Source organism: Centrocercus urophasianus, unplaced genomic scaffold (assembly GCF_019232065.1).
Source record: "Centrocercus urophasianus isolate 14NV4802_14NV808 unplaced genomic scaffold, USGS_Curo_1.0 seq_16, whole genome shotgun sequence".
Classification (NCBI taxonomy): domain Eukaryota; kingdom Metazoa; phylum Chordata; class Aves; order Galliformes; family Phasianidae; genus Centrocercus; species Centrocercus urophasianus.
Window position 1 is genome coordinate 27,362,750 of NW_024884711.1, and position 17,067 is coordinate 27,379,816.

General features: G+C 38.6%; 1 protein-coding gene across 3 annotated transcripts; it reads right to left on the bottom strand.

Moving 5' to 3' along the window:
• Positions 1-1,743: 1,743 nt before the first annotated feature.
• Positions 1,744-16,436, bottom strand: DBF4 (DBF4 zinc finger). 3 transcript variants are annotated; one of them, XM_042817384.1, is made up of 12 exons: positions 16,313-16,436; positions 13,678-13,853; positions 11,445-11,639; positions 10,560-10,610; positions 9,903-9,972; positions 9,679-9,755; positions 9,252-9,282; positions 8,977-9,019; positions 7,435-7,566; positions 4,921-5,035; positions 3,628-3,752; positions 1,744-2,897 (listed from the first exon to the last, which is right to left on the bottom strand). In XM_042817384.1, the coding sequence occupies exons 1-12, from the start codon at positions 16,356-16,358 to the stop codon at positions 1,799-1,801; spliced, it is 2,160 nt and encodes a 719-aa protein (XP_042673318.1). In that variant the 5' UTR covers positions 16,359-16,436; the 3' UTR covers positions 1,744-1,798. The 3 variants fall into 3 exon arrangements, with proteins under 3 accessions (XP_042673318.1, XP_042673319.1, XP_042673317.1); XM_042817385.1 differs by having other exon boundaries at positions 1,744-2,861; positions 13,678-13,856; XM_042817383.1 differs by having other exon boundaries at positions 13,678-13,856.
• Between the last annotated feature and the right edge of the window lie 631 nt (positions 16,437-17,067).

A 17,067-nucleotide genomic window follows, 5' to 3' on the forward strand; every position in this document is an offset into this window, starting at 1 on the left:
TACATCAGTCAGACTTTAAAATGAAGCAGCAACTATTCCACCTGAATGATAAAGCTTTCACTTCTTTGTAACAGTAAAGATGTGTACTTCGCAAGAATTTTTTATTCCTGTACTCTGCACGTAGGTGTACACTGCAGACAGCATGGGAACATTGCATTGAGTTTCTGTAATCATCACAAAAAGAAGAGAAGCAATTAGAATACTGACAGTTGTTTTCACATGGAATATAAAAGCTACAATAGCAGCCTATCAGATTCACTGACAAGCACAACAGATAATCCAAAAATGAAATCATTAGAAATTTGTTTAGCTATTAAGAAGGAATTCAAACCATTGTTATATGTGCAATTACTACAAATATTTACTTCCAGATAAAGTGCATTTCTAATGCTATACCTATATTCTAGCAACTTAACTGTACTTGTGGCAGTTTGACACTTCTCAGAATCCCTGCCACACATCCTGTAAATACGTGTTTTTCTACAGACTCGGAAGTCAGAGACAAATAAACATCCTAATACCTAGCTGCCCCTTTTCAGTTCTTTCAAATGGTATTAATACTTTTAAATTTGGGAGGAGAATACTTGGAAAGACAAACACATGGGAAATCACACGCAATTGCACTCCTCCCTATACACCAAGAATCTTTACCCACCCCTCATTGCAAACATCACCTACCAAAGGGCAAACTACTGTAAACAACCATAGAACACAGTTTAATCATAAGAACACTAACAGAGTGACAGTGTTAAATGGGTAGGAGATGAATTATTTGTTTACACTTACATGCAAAAAATAATGAGTAATTTCCGCTAGTTTAGCTCTTAGCTTGTAACACCATGAGGTACCTACATTTATTAATGAAGTTTCACAATTACCCCTACTTGAATTCAATACTCATGCCTTGCACTGATTTACAAACATGGAACTGCTGAAAGAGATCAGGTTTGGTAAAGATTCAGAGTATTAAAAAAGCCATTCCAGCTCCCACTCATGTCCTTCATTCTGCCTCCAACCAGGCTAGTCAGATAGGCTGCCTACTCAGAAAGCAAAATCAAACTAAGGGCCCAAGCTGTTCATCAACTTATTTGCTTGTTTTGAGGTTTTTTTTTTTTTTTTTTAAAGTCATACATCTACTGCTTCTCATTGGCTGAAATACACACTACATCTAGTTTTAATCTAAAAATAAATTATGGCAGAGCAGCTGAAGAACTCAGTGCATGCTTTCTTGATGTTATTTCTTTGTGACTGCATAAACTCCCTACCTAAAACAACAGAAGAGATTTTTGTAAAGCAAGTGACTTCCCTCCCTCACTTTTTTTTTTATTTTTTTTTTTTGCATTCCCTTGTAAAGTAGTAACAGAAGGAATATGAGAAACAAACAAACCTCCACAAATCATGAGAGGCCCACAAGTAACGGACTGTCTTATTATTTACAGTGAACCATCCAATAATTTATAATGTGGTTATTTAGAATGTACTGTGTTCAGTGTGCCCAGTCAATGATTTTAGAAAATACACCATCCAAAAGCAGCTACATAATGCTCACTGATTTTGGCCAGCAAAAAACCTGTGGTCACCCAAAATCCTGTGGTCACCTTTACTAGCTGTAATAAAGCAGCAGCTTTAAGAAAAAGAAAACTCTTAGCAAGTTTTATTCACATATACACATATAGAAGTTTTTGCATTAAAAAACCTTAAAAATTAATTCATCTGTACATAACAAAAGAATATTTCCATGAATAAAATCTTAAATCTGCAAATTTATTTGAAAAACACTGTATTAAATAAAGCAGCATTAAAATCCAATAAACGGGGAAGAGGATGAAGAGGAAAATAACAAACTAACAGCATTTGTGTTCTGCCCTTCCCATACATCTTCTGTGCCAGTCGAATCTTCATGATCAGTGTAAACTGAAAAGCCTCTAAATTCAGACTTTATTTCACTTGTCTGAAACAATTCCAGTAGGGCCTGCACAGGTGAGCTGCAATCCCTTTGCTCTCTGGGGACAGACAGTCCATCTGCATACTTCACACATAACTCTATATTCTGCTTCCGGTTTTCTCTTCTATTTCTTCCTAAGCAAAGCTTTACTTTCCTGTGCAGCTTTCCAGATGGTGAGCAGTGTGCAGCATTGGCAGCCAATTCATTAAGTTCTTTGTTTATAGCAGACTCGGATACCTCAGCCTCCAGAACTACATTGTGCTGCATCTGTTGATGATTATCACATAAATCACGATGTTTCTCGACAAATGTAGGACTGGCATCCATCTTTTTCAAACATTTTGCGGGTAGAACTACTGCAGGATTCAATTTTCGTTTAGGCTGTGCTAAGTTTTTGTCTTTTTCACTAAGACCTGTAACTTGAGCATGAGAACATAAAGTACACACACCTTCTTGAAAACGCTGTAAATTCTTTTTATTTACTTCTGGTTCAAGTACATCTTTACTGAACGGCTCATAATCTTGACACAAGTTCTCCATGTATGATTTACCATCTTTCTGAGGAAGTGGCTGTATGAAATTTGGCGACATCACGGACTGTCCTAGCTTTGTGGCACAGAAGCAATTAGTTCTTGTGTTTCCACCATTATTTCTGAATTTACTTTTTACTTCTGGAGGTTGAGACAGATGACAGTAAAGAATTGAACACAGAGATGCAGAAATAGGGGGAGGCACCAACATGGAATTTGGTTGTATTTCTGCAGGCTGACGATCCAGTTTGAGTGCCTGCATTGTAGTATCTTTCCACGAGTAAGTTCTCAATGAAACGCGTTGCTTTTTCAGCCGTTCTTTCAGCTCATCTGGTCGTGTTATCTTTCCAATAATAGGAGAAAAATATCCTGTACTACATTTTATCCTACAATTAAATTGTTCAGGATGATTAACAATCAAACTGTTGAAAGAAAGTAACATAATTCATTATGCAAACATCTAGAAAAGCAACTAAACTGACAAAGCAATTTTTTTCAAAGGAAAGGAAGGGTAGAAACATTTCTGCTGGAACGTAGTACTTTGTATTTGAGTTCAATCTTTTACTATTGATTTCCACAGCTCATGAATACAGGTAAGCAGTCCAGCATTTCAGTAAGTCTCAATCACAACGCTACTGAGAACAAAAGTTAATGAATATGATGCAATGACAAATACCTGTGAATATTCTATTGCATATAGACACAAGCTTAGCACAATTATGTTTTTTTTCCCCTCAAGATAATATTATAGATCGTAGACAAATCTGGATCTCCTTGTTAAAGATTGACCGAGGAGGTTATTACTTGTTTATCTTAGGCTACTAAGAACATCAAAAAGCTTTTAGAGCAAGACATCCAGACACTGCTGTCCTTCCATCAGCTATATTTTAGAATAGTTGACAACTTGCATTTCAGAAGGTTGCAGATAGATGGAACAACTCCTGGAAAGTCTCTTTAGCCTCATATTCCTGCGATACCATATGTACCACTTCTTCCTTTTTTTTTCTGGAACTACTGCAAGTTGCAGTGATGATTATCAGATTCAAAAACATGAACTTGTTCCATATTAGGTTCAGAATTTCATAACTGAAGCATCTTCATATTTAATGTCTTAACTCACAAATGTTTGAAAATTAAAGACATGCAACTTACCTTTTCATGTTTTTTTCATCATCCCTGTATTCAACAAACTCATAAACAAACTTGGAGATTATATCATCAACAACTTGATACTGTGTGCTTTGTGCAAATTTCTGGTGCTGTTCGCTTTCAAGATGCTGGAATTAAAAAGATAATCATGAAATAAAAGTAATGCTACAAATATGAATATACGAACCAATATGGAGCACTAAGTACATACTGATAATTTATTGTTGCTAGAATAGAATAGTTCCATTTTGAAGGGATTTACAAAGATCATTGAGTCCAACTCTCAGACTACACCAAGGCTAACCCAAAGTTAAAGAATATCATTAAGAGCATTATCCAAACGCCACTTAATCACAGACAGACACAAGGCATCAACCACCTCCCTGAGAAGCCTGTTCAAGTGCCCAATTGCACTTTTGGTTAAAAAACTAAATAAATAATGTTTTGTTTTTCCCCTAATGTCAACTCTGAACACTCCCCATGACACCTTTGAGCCACTGCTACACATTCTATCACTAGATACCAGGGAGAGAGGTGCTTGACTTTTCTCTACCTCTCATCTCCAGGAAGCTGAAGGCAGTAATAAGGTCATTCCTCAACCTCCTTTTCTCCAAGCTTCACAAACTTAGCATCCTCCTCATTGCATCTAGCTCTTTTAACCAGCTTTGTTGCCCCTCTTTGGGTCTTAATAGCCTTTTTAAACTGTGGGGAACTGCACAAAGTTTTCCAGGTGAAGCCTCATTAGTATTAGATATATGAGAATAATCACTTTTGGCATCTGGCTATGCAGTGTTTAACACATCCCAAAGTGCAGTTTACTCTCCCTGCTGCTGGGGCACACAGCTGGTGCACAGAGCCAATTGCCAACCAGCACCTCACCTGCCAGCCAGCTGCAGTCCCATCCACTACAATTCTTTGAGCCTGCTCTTCACCCAGTGTAATGCATGCATGTTTGTCTCATAATTGGACAAAACATTCAAAAATATTATGAAGAATAGCATAAGCAGCCTTGCTAATATCCAGAAAAACTACATTAAACATATTCCCTTTGTTCACTAAATAGGTGATCTTACAGTCAGTGTCCCTGAGACAAGAGCTATTAATGCTTTCAGCCACCATACCCAGAAGCAAAGAATTGAAACAGACAAAGGAAAAAAATTGCTGCTATTTAGAAAATACACTCAGCCATTTTAAATTAAAAAAAAAAAAAAAAAGAATTAAAACAGCAAATAGAAATCATTGCCAATTCTGTTTTAAGACTGCTTGAAAACAATGCATTTCATATTTCACACATACAGTTTGTAGATCTTCATATTTCTTCCCACAGCATTCACAATATCCTCTCCTTTTTTTGTCCTTCTGATGAAGCTGAACAGGAGTTCTGCAGTCCTTGTCACTGTTTATATCTTTTCTGTTAGCAGAAACAAAATCAAATTAATGACTGTTGCATACGAGGTGAGTTCTATACATGCCTCCTACAAAATGTTCATTTTCATTCACATCATTTAAGAGAACATCTTCATTTCTTCTCAGAGTACTTAAACCACCCTAGTAAATGCTTAGGAAAAGTAGAATAGAAATTAATGCACTCAAAAATCAATAAATAAATGACTGCAACAAAACAGGCATACCCAATGGAACTATACATGAGAACAAAACATTCAGATTCGTAAGATTTCCTACTATCATTGACTCAGATTAAGCAATGCTGAACTTATAAAACAAATCTCATTTGTCAAATCAAAGGATTTGTTGAAATTTCTTTGCATAGCTGATAAAATCAAAACTAGGGGGGAAAAAAAAGTCTTCTAGCATTTCATCTTCTGTCAATATTTTTGATGCAGAAAAAATATGGTATAATAAATGATCTTTCGTTCTTTGATAAAAGGTAAAGAATTGTCCTATTTATTGGTTACATGCAGCTTTTGAACATGTTGATCAAGTATGATTCCTCTTCTTTTTCAAGGTACAAGAAATGTACCTTGAAATACGAGGAAATGAACCATAAGTTCTTCCAGAAGATTAAACCACAAAGAGGTTTTCAATATCTGTTCCATGACCTTCAGAGTCCTCATCTGGACAGAGCTACTGCTTGTTGCCATTCACTACTAAGCTACCCTACAGTAAAGCAAAATCATCAGTTCCTACTTTCATTTTACTTCAAGAGAATAGTGCCACCTCCCTGCCTAGACAAAGAGTCATACTGTCAGACTCCACCAAGAATCTGCATAGATGTTTTATATAAAGACCAATCAAGCATTTGTTCAGATTCCAGAGTCCACTTTTAATACTGCAGTAGCCTTTTCACCTCTTCCCTTAAAAATGCAAAATCACTAAGAGCCACTAAGGGTTGCAAGCCACAAGATAAGAGACAGAATTTATTATCTGAAGTGTGAATGACTGCAATGCTTCTGCATGTAAAGCAAGTGAAATTGACATCATCTTCAACATCCTACTCTTTCAGATAAAGATAAAACAAGCAGGCATTCTCACCTTTTTCTTCTTAAAAAAAAAAAAAAAAAAAAAAGACAGTCACCACCTTCACCTGCTGGCTATGAAATAAATAAAACTCCACCTAAACATCTCTGTCATGTGCCAGATTAAAAGATTAATGAGAAATATTACCTTGAGCCCAATTCCTGAAGTTTAAAACTAATGCCTTGTATTTCTTAATCTATACACATGAAAAGACTATTGTAATCTTCATTTTAGAAAGTGGTTTAAAGAGAACAGGCTATCCTAAGGCCCCTTTGAAGAGACAGCATCAGAAATACCCTCCTTATTGCAAAGGTTACTGCACTACTATGTTGCTATGTTCATTTATCATTGTAACATCACCTGAAAAGCTCCAGAAGTCTAATAATAGCTTAGACTGGACAAAATACAGACAACACAGAACCTATTCATAGAGAAAACAAGTGTCAAACCTAAATAAGTTTTAGATCCAAAGGACAGAACAGCAGCAAAAGTTACCAGACACAGAAAGTTTCAAGTAAATCAAAGCTGCCTCTCATCTAAATATTTTAGTCTCTGCTATGAATCATTTCTCGAAGTCAAACATTTATAGTCTCCACACATGCTAGAAAAATGAAGTTAAGGACACCAAATTCCCTCAGTAAAACAAAAATCAACATTTGAAAGTTGTTTCAAATCATGAAGTTGATTTATCAAATGTTCTAACATCAACTGGAGCACCCAGAGCCCGAATGTCAACCCATATCACATAAACACTTGCTGAAAGATAAACTAACTGCAGTAAGTATCCATTTTTCATCTCTGAAGCAATGAAGCAACATTTGCAATGTCTAATTTCTATAAATCTAATTGTGCATATAAGGCAGATATGCTCCTTGGCAATGATGATTTTGAACTATAACTGAATATCACTTCTAACAATTAACTGCCTTCTTTTCAGCTTTTTACTGACAAACATCACGGGAAGCCTTAAGAAATTTACTGCCTATAAAATACTTACTGGATGGAATCCAAGACGTGGACAAAGAAGAAACCAGTGGTAGAAAGGAAAAAAATATCTTATGCTGACCCACAATGATAGGAGAGCGCTGCATTTTTGGATGTATGCATCCGTGTGTCCAAAAAAAGGACTAAAGATAGGATAAAGAGGGTACAGAAAGACAGACAGCAACAGTTACAGCGTAGCAAATGCAACAGTCAAGATGCGGAAATTAGTATTAAGTATCACAGAAATAAGAAGCAAAAGAATTCTTTTTAGAAAATCATTACTTTACAATTATTTTAGAGGATCTCTCTCTCCTCTGTATATACCTCAACAATGAGTAATCAACAAACCTTTGCTTAGACTGAGTTTGTTTTGGACCAGAAGGATGCTTCTTATCGACCTCAAATGGACTACAAGGCTTTGGAACGCAGTAGTTAAGAGCTGGAAAACTCGGTAACTGCAGATAAAACGGTCGGTAGGAGCTGCATTAAGATAAAACAGGTGCATTAGAAGCATCAGAACAACCAAACAGTTTACATTTCAAACTATAAATAGGTTAAAAGGTCTTTGAAAACGAGCTTCTCTTCCACATGTAATGTACAGAAAAAATGCTAAGCAGATAAATAACCTAGGGAAAGTAATTCCTTCCTTCCTCAATACCACCTCAAAATAAAGAGTCTGCCTTGAGTTTTCAGAGCTGTCAAGCACACTCCATAGCGACGTTGGCTGTAGTGCAGGAGGTTGAGCAGATCTGCACAACCAATGCAATTAACAATTTGGATGAAGTAGATCCGCGCTCCTGAGAAATAGCAGTTCCTACCTCAAATTTTTTTTTTTTTTTTCATTTTATCAATTCTCTCTTTTTGAAAGGCTTCCAATTTATCATTGAAAATATGTTAAAACTGAACATTAAGTTTTCATGGAAGTAGTTTTCCTGCACAGAAACATAAATAGAAAGATAACAGAACTAGCAAGCACACCAGCACTTGCATGTATTAAAAGTGTTTGAAAAAGGTTACGACAAAATTCACATAATCATTTAGCTGCAGTGTTCAGAGTCCAATATAAAATTCACACGTTCAAGCACGTGTATTTTGTGCTTGAAAATGCGTTTGTCCTACTCTGCCCACTACTCTCATATCTATCACACCTACTCTTACCAGCTCACTAGTAAGACTAGATTCAAAATTCCCACTCATGTTGTTTTAATTCATTTTTCTCCCAACTTCTGACAACCTCTTTCCTCATTGAGGAGTTACACAACCAGATCCTATCAGTTACAAGCTCAGAAAAATACAAAAATTGCCAAGTCTGGAAGCATCAGATCTTATGCTACAACAGTAGTGAAATTAGATTAACAGTTGTGTTACTTTTTTGTTTTTGTTTGTTTTTTAAGTAATAAATCACTGAACTGTAAATTCAGCCTGATTTCAAGGAATGTTTTATGGTATAATGACTTTTCTTACTGTCTCCCAAGACGAACGTGAAGAGTTAGGACTACTAATATTTAATATAGAAAGCTTTATTACCTTTTGGGCTACATGAACTGAATCTAAGAAAAAACAGGCAAGATGTCAAAGTTTAAAGTTTCAAGGCTTCCTCCTTTCAATTCATCCGGCTCAAAGAACAAAATAAACCAAATCTCTCCTGATCCCCCTCTCGTGACCTACAAATTGCTACACATTAACTTTTCATCACTACTACCCATCCCAAACACTCCCCACCATCCTCATTCCTCCTTCACTTCATCCAAAGACTAAACACTGATACCTATCCAGACCACACAGAGATGGAACCGTCTGGCTTTAAAGTCAGCAAGCCCATCAGGACGTACAACATGTTTCTGAATTTCTCAGTTTGAGAACTACACTGAAAGCACACAGAACACTCACCGACTTCTATCTTCCACCTTCACAAATGGGTTTTTCAGCCTACCTGCTCACAGGAGGAAAAAAGGAAATTAAAAGAGAAATACTCTGCTTCATTTAGCAAGTTTTCAAGTTCTTGGACAGACAGGCATTATTTTACAACTCATTATGTACATGCTTTACAAACTCCTGAGTTTCAGGAAATTTTCTTAGGCTTACAAGTTAGAAGACAGTTTTATACTTTCTATTTATAAGCACTCAAAGTTCAGCAAAACCTCTACACATATTCAAATACTTACTTTTTGACTTTTGAGTGGTAACTTGTTTTCCCTGTTGGAAAATAAAGGAGGAAAAGTATAATATTCACAGGAATTTTATTTCACATTTTATCTTAAGACTTGATTTTAAGTCATGAGAGTCTCCCTATGACAATCATAACTTGTGATACACAGTTGTGATAAATTATGTAGAAATCAAGCTCACCAGGAAATAAATACAGTCCTGTTTCCTAAAGCAGCTTTTATTTATAGACTGCAAAAATGAATGATGTCACTGAGGTTACGGTCTTAAAATTAATTCATAAAACATACTAGTCAGTGAAAAACAGAACAGGAGTAAGATTTGATTAAAATAAAATCTGTATGCACCACAGTAGGCCATATTTAATATGCCTACCTTTTTTCATTTAATCAAATTAACTTTCACAAATGGCAAAAACCCACTTACCACATCTTTAAAAGAACTGCCTGTGCTTTTGATTAGGTACAGATCTTTCTTCTTTTGTTCAATATAATGCTTAACATCTGGCAAAGAGAAAGTTGTATTTATATTTCAGCTGAATTTATCTTTGCTTGTTTTAAGTTATCATTTTTAATATTTTGAACTCCAAAAAGTTTAAAGAAATCAGTGTTATTAGTTCAAGTTATGCTTCACCAAACAAAGATATTTACCATCAATATGAAGTACTTTCACTCCCCAGCTCAAAGCATTGGACAGCATGCTACCAGAGGGGATTAATTCCTGTTTAAGAAAAAAAAAAAAGAAAGAAAAAGAAAGAAAAAGAAATTCTCATTTTGAGCTGCAGATCAAATAAAATGTAGTATATTTATATTTATTACATCTTATAATAAGAGCTATCTTACAAAAGCTGAGATCCAGCTGTAGACTGTTTATGTACTTCCTGCCGAAATATTACAGCTATCCTCAATTGACTTCTCCATCTCCACATCACAACACTTGGCTATCAAAGGATTGCAGTTAACGTCTCACAAAGCCAAAAGCAATTCTCTACTGTCGTATGTTATAGTATCTACTACTTGAAGACAATGAATTTGTACATTCACGTCAACTTCACAAGCACTTTTCAAATGCCAGCTACAATTACAATCTCGATAAAATATAATACTGATCATAAGACTTTCAGTTCTTCAGGAAGTATCCAGAAAACACAATCTGACACGTGCTTTGCTTAGAACAATCCCCAATTTCTGCCTGAGCGCCCCATGAGACACCTCTGTCTCAGACCACCATCATTCTTACTAGTGCTTGTTTCCCAGAATTTCAGGATCAAAATTCAAAAGTACAAATGTATGGATTACCCAGCTTACCTGCTCTCTGATTGCTTTTTCAGCTAAGGATTTTCCTCTGCTCAAACGTACCTATATTGGAATAGAAATACATTCATAGCAAGTCAGATTTCGTTTCAGAAAGTAGAAGGTAAGGCAAATTATTGTTACTATCAAAAGTCTTCAATCGTCTCCTTTTGTTTATTTTATAGTTATTTTTCATGGATTTGCATTTTCCACACAAGGTGGTTTTGGGGTTCATACATTCTGAGGGGAAAAAAGAAAATTAGTTTTCAACCAAAGCAGGTTCATTGAATGGCTGAAGCAATGTCAAGTGCTGGATCAAGAAAGATGGTGTGAATGAGCAGCCTGTGGGATACACCAAAAGATGAGGTTTCATCCATTGAACATCTGCTAAATTTAGCTACCAGCCATGAATGTAACTACAGCCTCAGCCATAATTATCGCTGCCTTTTCTACCATCAGGAGCTCCTTTTGTACTATATTCTGTACATTTGTAATGAACATGCCTTCACCTATCCAGGTTACTGTCAAGAAGAGGTGACCTCAGCCACCCAGTGCAATGAAGACCAACACATGAACCGCCCCACACCTAAGTTTCTAAAGTATCAAGTCAGGATAGTGAGGGTACTAAACTTGCCAATGGAACAGACTTCAGGTAAATCTGCAGAAACTCAGAAACAAACTGTTGAAATTAATACAAGCACCTAAGAATTAAAACAAAAAAAACAAAAAAAACACAACCTGATACACAATGTTCAACCGTAATTATTTCATTGAACTACCAAAGACTACTTCTGGGGGTATTTGCATTAACAACATGAGGAAAGAAGACAGGAGAAAAATTCTGATAGTGCATCTCCCAGGTTGTATTTGTTTTGCAGCATTATTATTAGAGAAACTTACTGCATCTGCTGCCTTAAATGAACTTCCATCCTGTCGATCTTTTCGGTTGCTGGGATGAGATGTACCATTCCCTCCATTACATACAGATTCTGGGCTAGGAACTGGAGAAATCTGACTGAGAGTTGGTGCAAATTTTGCCTCCTTTTTACTGGACACCAGATAGCTGATATCTTTGCTAAGAAAACTCTCCACTCGCTAAATAAAAAGAAATAAAGCAAACTGTTACTTCAGGACAATAGATTAGTAATTCCCTTCTTGCTTTGTGTGCACTGAAGAGACAAAACTTCTAAACAAATCTACTTTTACACTCAGAAAACAGAATCATCAGGAAGATATTTAAATATATATATATATATATATATATATTTATAACGATGACGACTGAACTGCAGTAAGATCTTACCAGCCAAAAGCTTTACAGTTTCACTTCTGATTTTCTAACCTAAAATGAAATTGTTTTTTTTGATTGGTTTTGATTATTACCATTGCTTGATGTATTGAGCTGTAATACTTTCCAAACAGAACTCAGTGCACTGAGAAATTACAGAATAATTCAAAGGAAACCACATTTTATGTAACTTAACAGAAGTTATGAAGTGTTCAGCTAAACTGAGCTCACAGATGCATAAGCAAACATAATTTACAGTTTGCAAGGAGATAAAACAATGAATTTCAGAACCCACAGAAAAATGAAACTATTGTGAACAATGGTTACCCCATTTCACACCTACAGAGTTCATAACGCCTCTCAGAAGCATAGAAGCTTGAACAGAGTAATACATTTTGTTTTAGTGAGTACGAAAATGCTGTATTTCCCCCATCAGAATTTATGATTTCAATGCAAACAATCTTCATTAGCATACTCTGTGCAGAAAGCATTTACTGAAATGCCTTACTGAGGTCAAACAATAAGGCTGAAAGTGTAAAAACCTGACTATGAAAGTAGTACACAACTTTAACCACCAAAATTTTCTTGCTGGCTTTGAGCATCTTCAAGAGGAAACCCCAGCACCTCTCCAGGCAGTCTGATCCAGCGCTAGAGCTGATCCTCTCAGCTGACTGCTGACATTACAGAGCATTTCAATTTCCTGCTGCTGCTCCTCACCACACCCAAGCCTTATCAGCCATTCTTGTGATAATGCCACCAGAATGGGCTGAGGTATTGCTCTTAAAAACGGGGCTTTCACAGCTGTTTGCTCATTGTAGAAGGATGAGTACTTCAAAACATTAAGTTTAAAATCCCAGAATGTAAGTGGAATTAGCTACTCAAAGCTTTTTGTTTAAAGAGCTCCAGGGTACCTTTTAAAGAAGAAATGCCTTTAAAGATATAAAAGAAAAGAAAAAGAAAACCAATGTCAATGCGGGGTGTTGGGTTTTGTTTGTTTTTGACACCTCATCTCATGCCACTTTGGTCCTGTATCCTAACTCCGCTCCTCTATTTAGCTCACATTTCAACCACGATATTGAGGAGTTGATGTTCTGCTGCAATCTCTCAAAACTTTTTGTTCCTCTCTACATCCTTTCGGGCCCACCAACCACACAAAAGCTCTTTCTTCAGTTCTTTGTCCACAACCTGCCCTGAATGCCAAGAGGGGTGCACATCTCCTCCCTCTGCTAGGTGATAATATTCCAGCTCAGACTTTATAAGCCTCAGCCTGTACTTGAGGAAAAAAAAAAAAAGAAGTCAAACCACTCTCCCATTATACTTCTAGCCTCTAAACACAAATAGCCTTATAAGTAGCCTTAAGTAGCCTCTAAACATAAAATGTATTAGAAAATTTGGGAAATTATCATATATACGATTCGATTAAATGCATACAAACTATCAAATCATTCAAGTAAAAGACAATCTTAACAAATAAACCACACCAAGCTAAAAGAATATGCGACTTTCCATAAACACATGCAGAACACTTCCTCTAACCTCTCTCGGGTTCATCATTCTTATGGCACTTGCATAAAAATCCAAGTAAATGAAACATCAGCTGAAAACAAACCTCTATGATAAAAACTTCTGCTACAGAGAGCAGAACAACTTCCACTAAAAACAAACAAAAACCCCACGAAAACTTCTTGATAAGCTGATTATCTATACTAAACATTAAAGTAACATTAAAAAATGAAACTCCTTCACACCTAAAATAAATGTAACATTAAAACGCAGTAGCACAGTACACAGAACAGCCATTCCAGATGCAGATTTTCTTTCAGTTTCATTTGAACGTTAACTTACCCCTCCCAGTTCTTTAAGATCCTTCCCTATTTTTTCAGAGATCACATTTGATGGAATATCGAGGTAAAACACTTTTCCAGTGAGTGGTTTATATTTCAGTTTCTCTGGTTTTCCTACTTCCTTTTTCACGCTCTTCAGAGAAGATTTTATCTTTTCTGTTTTTGCTTGCATTTCATCTGCTGCCAAAAAAGAATTATACTGTATGAAATGTGGGTTCTCTTTTTAAAATGAAAGAAGGAAAACTTCCATGTAATATAAGACATTTAATAAAGTCCTACATGTTAAACATGTCAAAAACAAGACATAAATAACAAAGAGCCCTTAAAAGTTTGGTTTTTGTCGGGTTTTTTTTTGTTGTTGTTTTTTGTTTTTTTTTTTTAAATCATGTCCTAAGATGGATTTTTTTTATTTCATTTGCCATACAACACCACCAGTTTTCTCCTCCACTTTGTTAACCATTTTCCATCTCCACAGCACAGTACATACACTACTGGTACAGTCCCCAGTTATCACAAAAGCACTATTTTAAAGGAAAAAGACTGGATTCTCACTTTTTCATCTAAGAAAAAAGGGGATTCATATAGAAGCAACAGAACAAAAACAAGGCAAAAGCCCATGAAACAGAAAAAATAGGAGAGGAAGATCGTACTATTCATCTCATTTTTCAGCACCCACCTGAGACTCAGGAAGTCTGCTTAAAGTTCCAGAATCACTGTAGTTACAACCACTCTTTCTGTCCTAGTGAATTTTTATGTTAAACTAAGAGACAACATAGAGCAATTGAATCATAGAATGAATCACAGAATGGCTTGAGTTGGAAGGGACCTTTAAGATCATCCAGTTCCAACCCCCTGCTGTAGGCAGGAACACCTCCCTCTACACCAGGTTGCTCACAGCCCCATCCAGCCTGGCCTTGAATGCCTCCGGGGAAGTGGCATCCGCAGCCTTGCTGAGCAATCCATGCCAGTGTCTCACCACCCTCACAGTAAAGACTTTTTTCTTGATATCTAGTCCAAATCTACCCTCGTCATGTTTAAAGCCATTTTCCCTTGTCCTGTCGCTATCTGCCCTTACAAAGAATCACTGCAGCTTTCCAGTAGGCCCCCTTCAGGTACTGGAATTAAAAACCTGATGATCAACTCCGAACCATCCACTTAAGTCTGTCAGAACAGACATTTAAATAAGGAAATTTAAAGAATTAAAATAGATCAGTCTGGTTAAGAGTTAAGTCTCATTTCAGAAGAAAAACATCGTATGTACACTATCAACCAAAAAAAAAAAAAGTAAAAACAAAAAATCTACCAGAAAATGTAAAAAAAAAAAAAACACAGAAAATTAATTGGGCAATTTTATTATACCACTATATAAATTCATGAATCCCCACACTTAAATAACATGTGCAGCTTTAAGAGGAAAGAATGTGCATGAGGAGTAGAGTGTGTACTCTACAACCAAGAAAGAGAAAAAAGCGTTAAAAAAGATGATCAAAAGCATGTGGAATTATCTCACAGATAAGGTGGTCAGTGGGCAAAATAAGTGATTTAGGGGAAATACGATAAATAAAATTAAAAAAAGCAGAGATAATGGCTGAATAGTTTATTCCAGTACAAGAACTATGGAGCATAAACCCCAAACCAGCAGTTAGATAGAAAATAAAAAGAAAATGACACAGTATGTACCAGAGGACACAATCAATAGAGGCATGGAACTCTGAAGAGGAGGAACACCTCGTAGAATCCTCAGCGCACTCAAGTGTGAGCAACCATTCCTACTCGCATCCATTCCAGGAGTCCTTTTACAACCTATGATGGAGGCTCAATCATCCAAGCCTGGCATATTGGTGATTTTAAACCGCTCGTCTCCTCAGTGACTGCGGGTCAGCTCCTGGTTATTCTCCTTTGGAGAAGCTCAGAAAGGGCAGAGGGCTGCCTCAGGAACTGAGCAGGCTTCTTCTAGAGTCAAAACAGTCCCTCTGCCACCCATTCTCTCCTTCGCTGAAACTACCTTAACAGGGGGGAGCAAAGCCACCACTGCCGCTGTATTCTCCCAGCAGTGGTTATGAACACATAGAAGCAAAGAAAAAAGAGCAGTTAATTCGGTAGAAACTGAGAAAGCAGGAGAAGCAGACAAATAAGAAACGTGGAGGCTTTAGACAACGTAACTCGTTTGGAAGCTGAAGAGAAAAGGATGAAGTCTTGAGCCACAAATAAGCAGACGGGCAAGAGAAATTCTGAAGGGATCAAACACCGCGTTACAGCCGGCACACAGGGCACCTCAAAAATTACTGCGGCCACCACTGAAAAACGCGCACCGAACTCGCTAGGCTAACTCAAGGCCCGCAGTTAGCAACAGTTCGTTAGCAGCACCGCGCCAGCAGCGCTCCCCGCTCAGCCGCCCGCCCCTCGCAGCCACGGATGGCGGCACTGCGCTGGCCATGGAGGGGCCGCGCGGGGCAGGGCCTGACGGCAGCCGGCTCGCGTCCCTCTTCAATTCGGCTTTTAACGATCGATTCCCGACGCCGGGCGAAGCGAAAGGGCAAAATCGCCGGGAGGGAGTGCCGGCGCGCTACCCTGCCGTAATAACGAAGCCGGCCGCAGGCCCACCCGCCGGCAGCAGATCCGGCCCCGCCACTTACGGGGACGCGCTCCTTTGTCGGTGACCTCCGCGGCGCCGGGTTTCATCTTCCCGCGGCCTCACATCCTCCTCTCCTCCCGCCGGGAGACACGCGGGCGCGGCACCGCCGTTACGCTTCCCTCAGCCGCCGGCCCCCGCCGGCCCCCGCCGCCCCCTCCCTTCCGTCTCCCGGCAGGACAGGGCAGAGCCTTGGCGCTCCGCGGCCCACGGGCTCCCGCCCCGGCCCGCGCGCTACCAACGGTCCGCCGCGCGCGAGCCCCGCCCCGGCGGGAGGGAGGCCCGGAAGGCGCCGCCAGGCGGGGTGAGGGGAACGCGGCGTGGCGGGAGGGGGAAAGAGGCCGCGCGAGGGCGGGAAGCTTGCGTAGGGGTGCCGCCTCACTTCAGTGCCGTTCTCACACGGGAAGACGCGCTGCGGCTGTCCGCGCCGTGCTGAGGGCGTGGCGGCGGCAGGGGGAGCGCCTCTGCCCCGCAGGGTCCTAAATGTGTGGAGGGACACATCAGTATGGCGGGTTGTGGGGGCGAGTCCTGGTGCGCGTTGCTCAGTTGCCTCGTCTTTCGTTTTAAATTCGGGGAACGTAGCAAAACATTCACAGAATCACGGAGTCTTAAGGGTTGGAAGGGACTTCTGTAGATCATCCGGCCCATTGCCATTGTACTGACACTAGGCACCACTAGAAAGAGCCCGGCCCCATCCATTCGACTCCCTCCACTTTAGGTATTTATAAACAGTGATAAGATCCCCCTCAGCCTTCTCAT

Coding starts and splice junctions, on each gene's coding strand:
- DBF4 (XM_042817383.1), bottom strand. CDS start 16,358: ATGAAACCCGGCGCCGCGGAGGTCACCGACAAAGGAGCGCGTCCCC. Junction 10,611..11,444: donor CATTTAAGGCAGCAGATGCA/GTAAGTTTCTCT, acceptor ATTCCAATATAG/GTACGTTTGAGCAGAGGAAA. Junction 9,283..9,678: donor GCAGTTCTTTTAAAGATGTG/GTAAGTGGGTTT, acceptor ATTTTCCAACAG/GGAAAACAAGTTACCACTCA.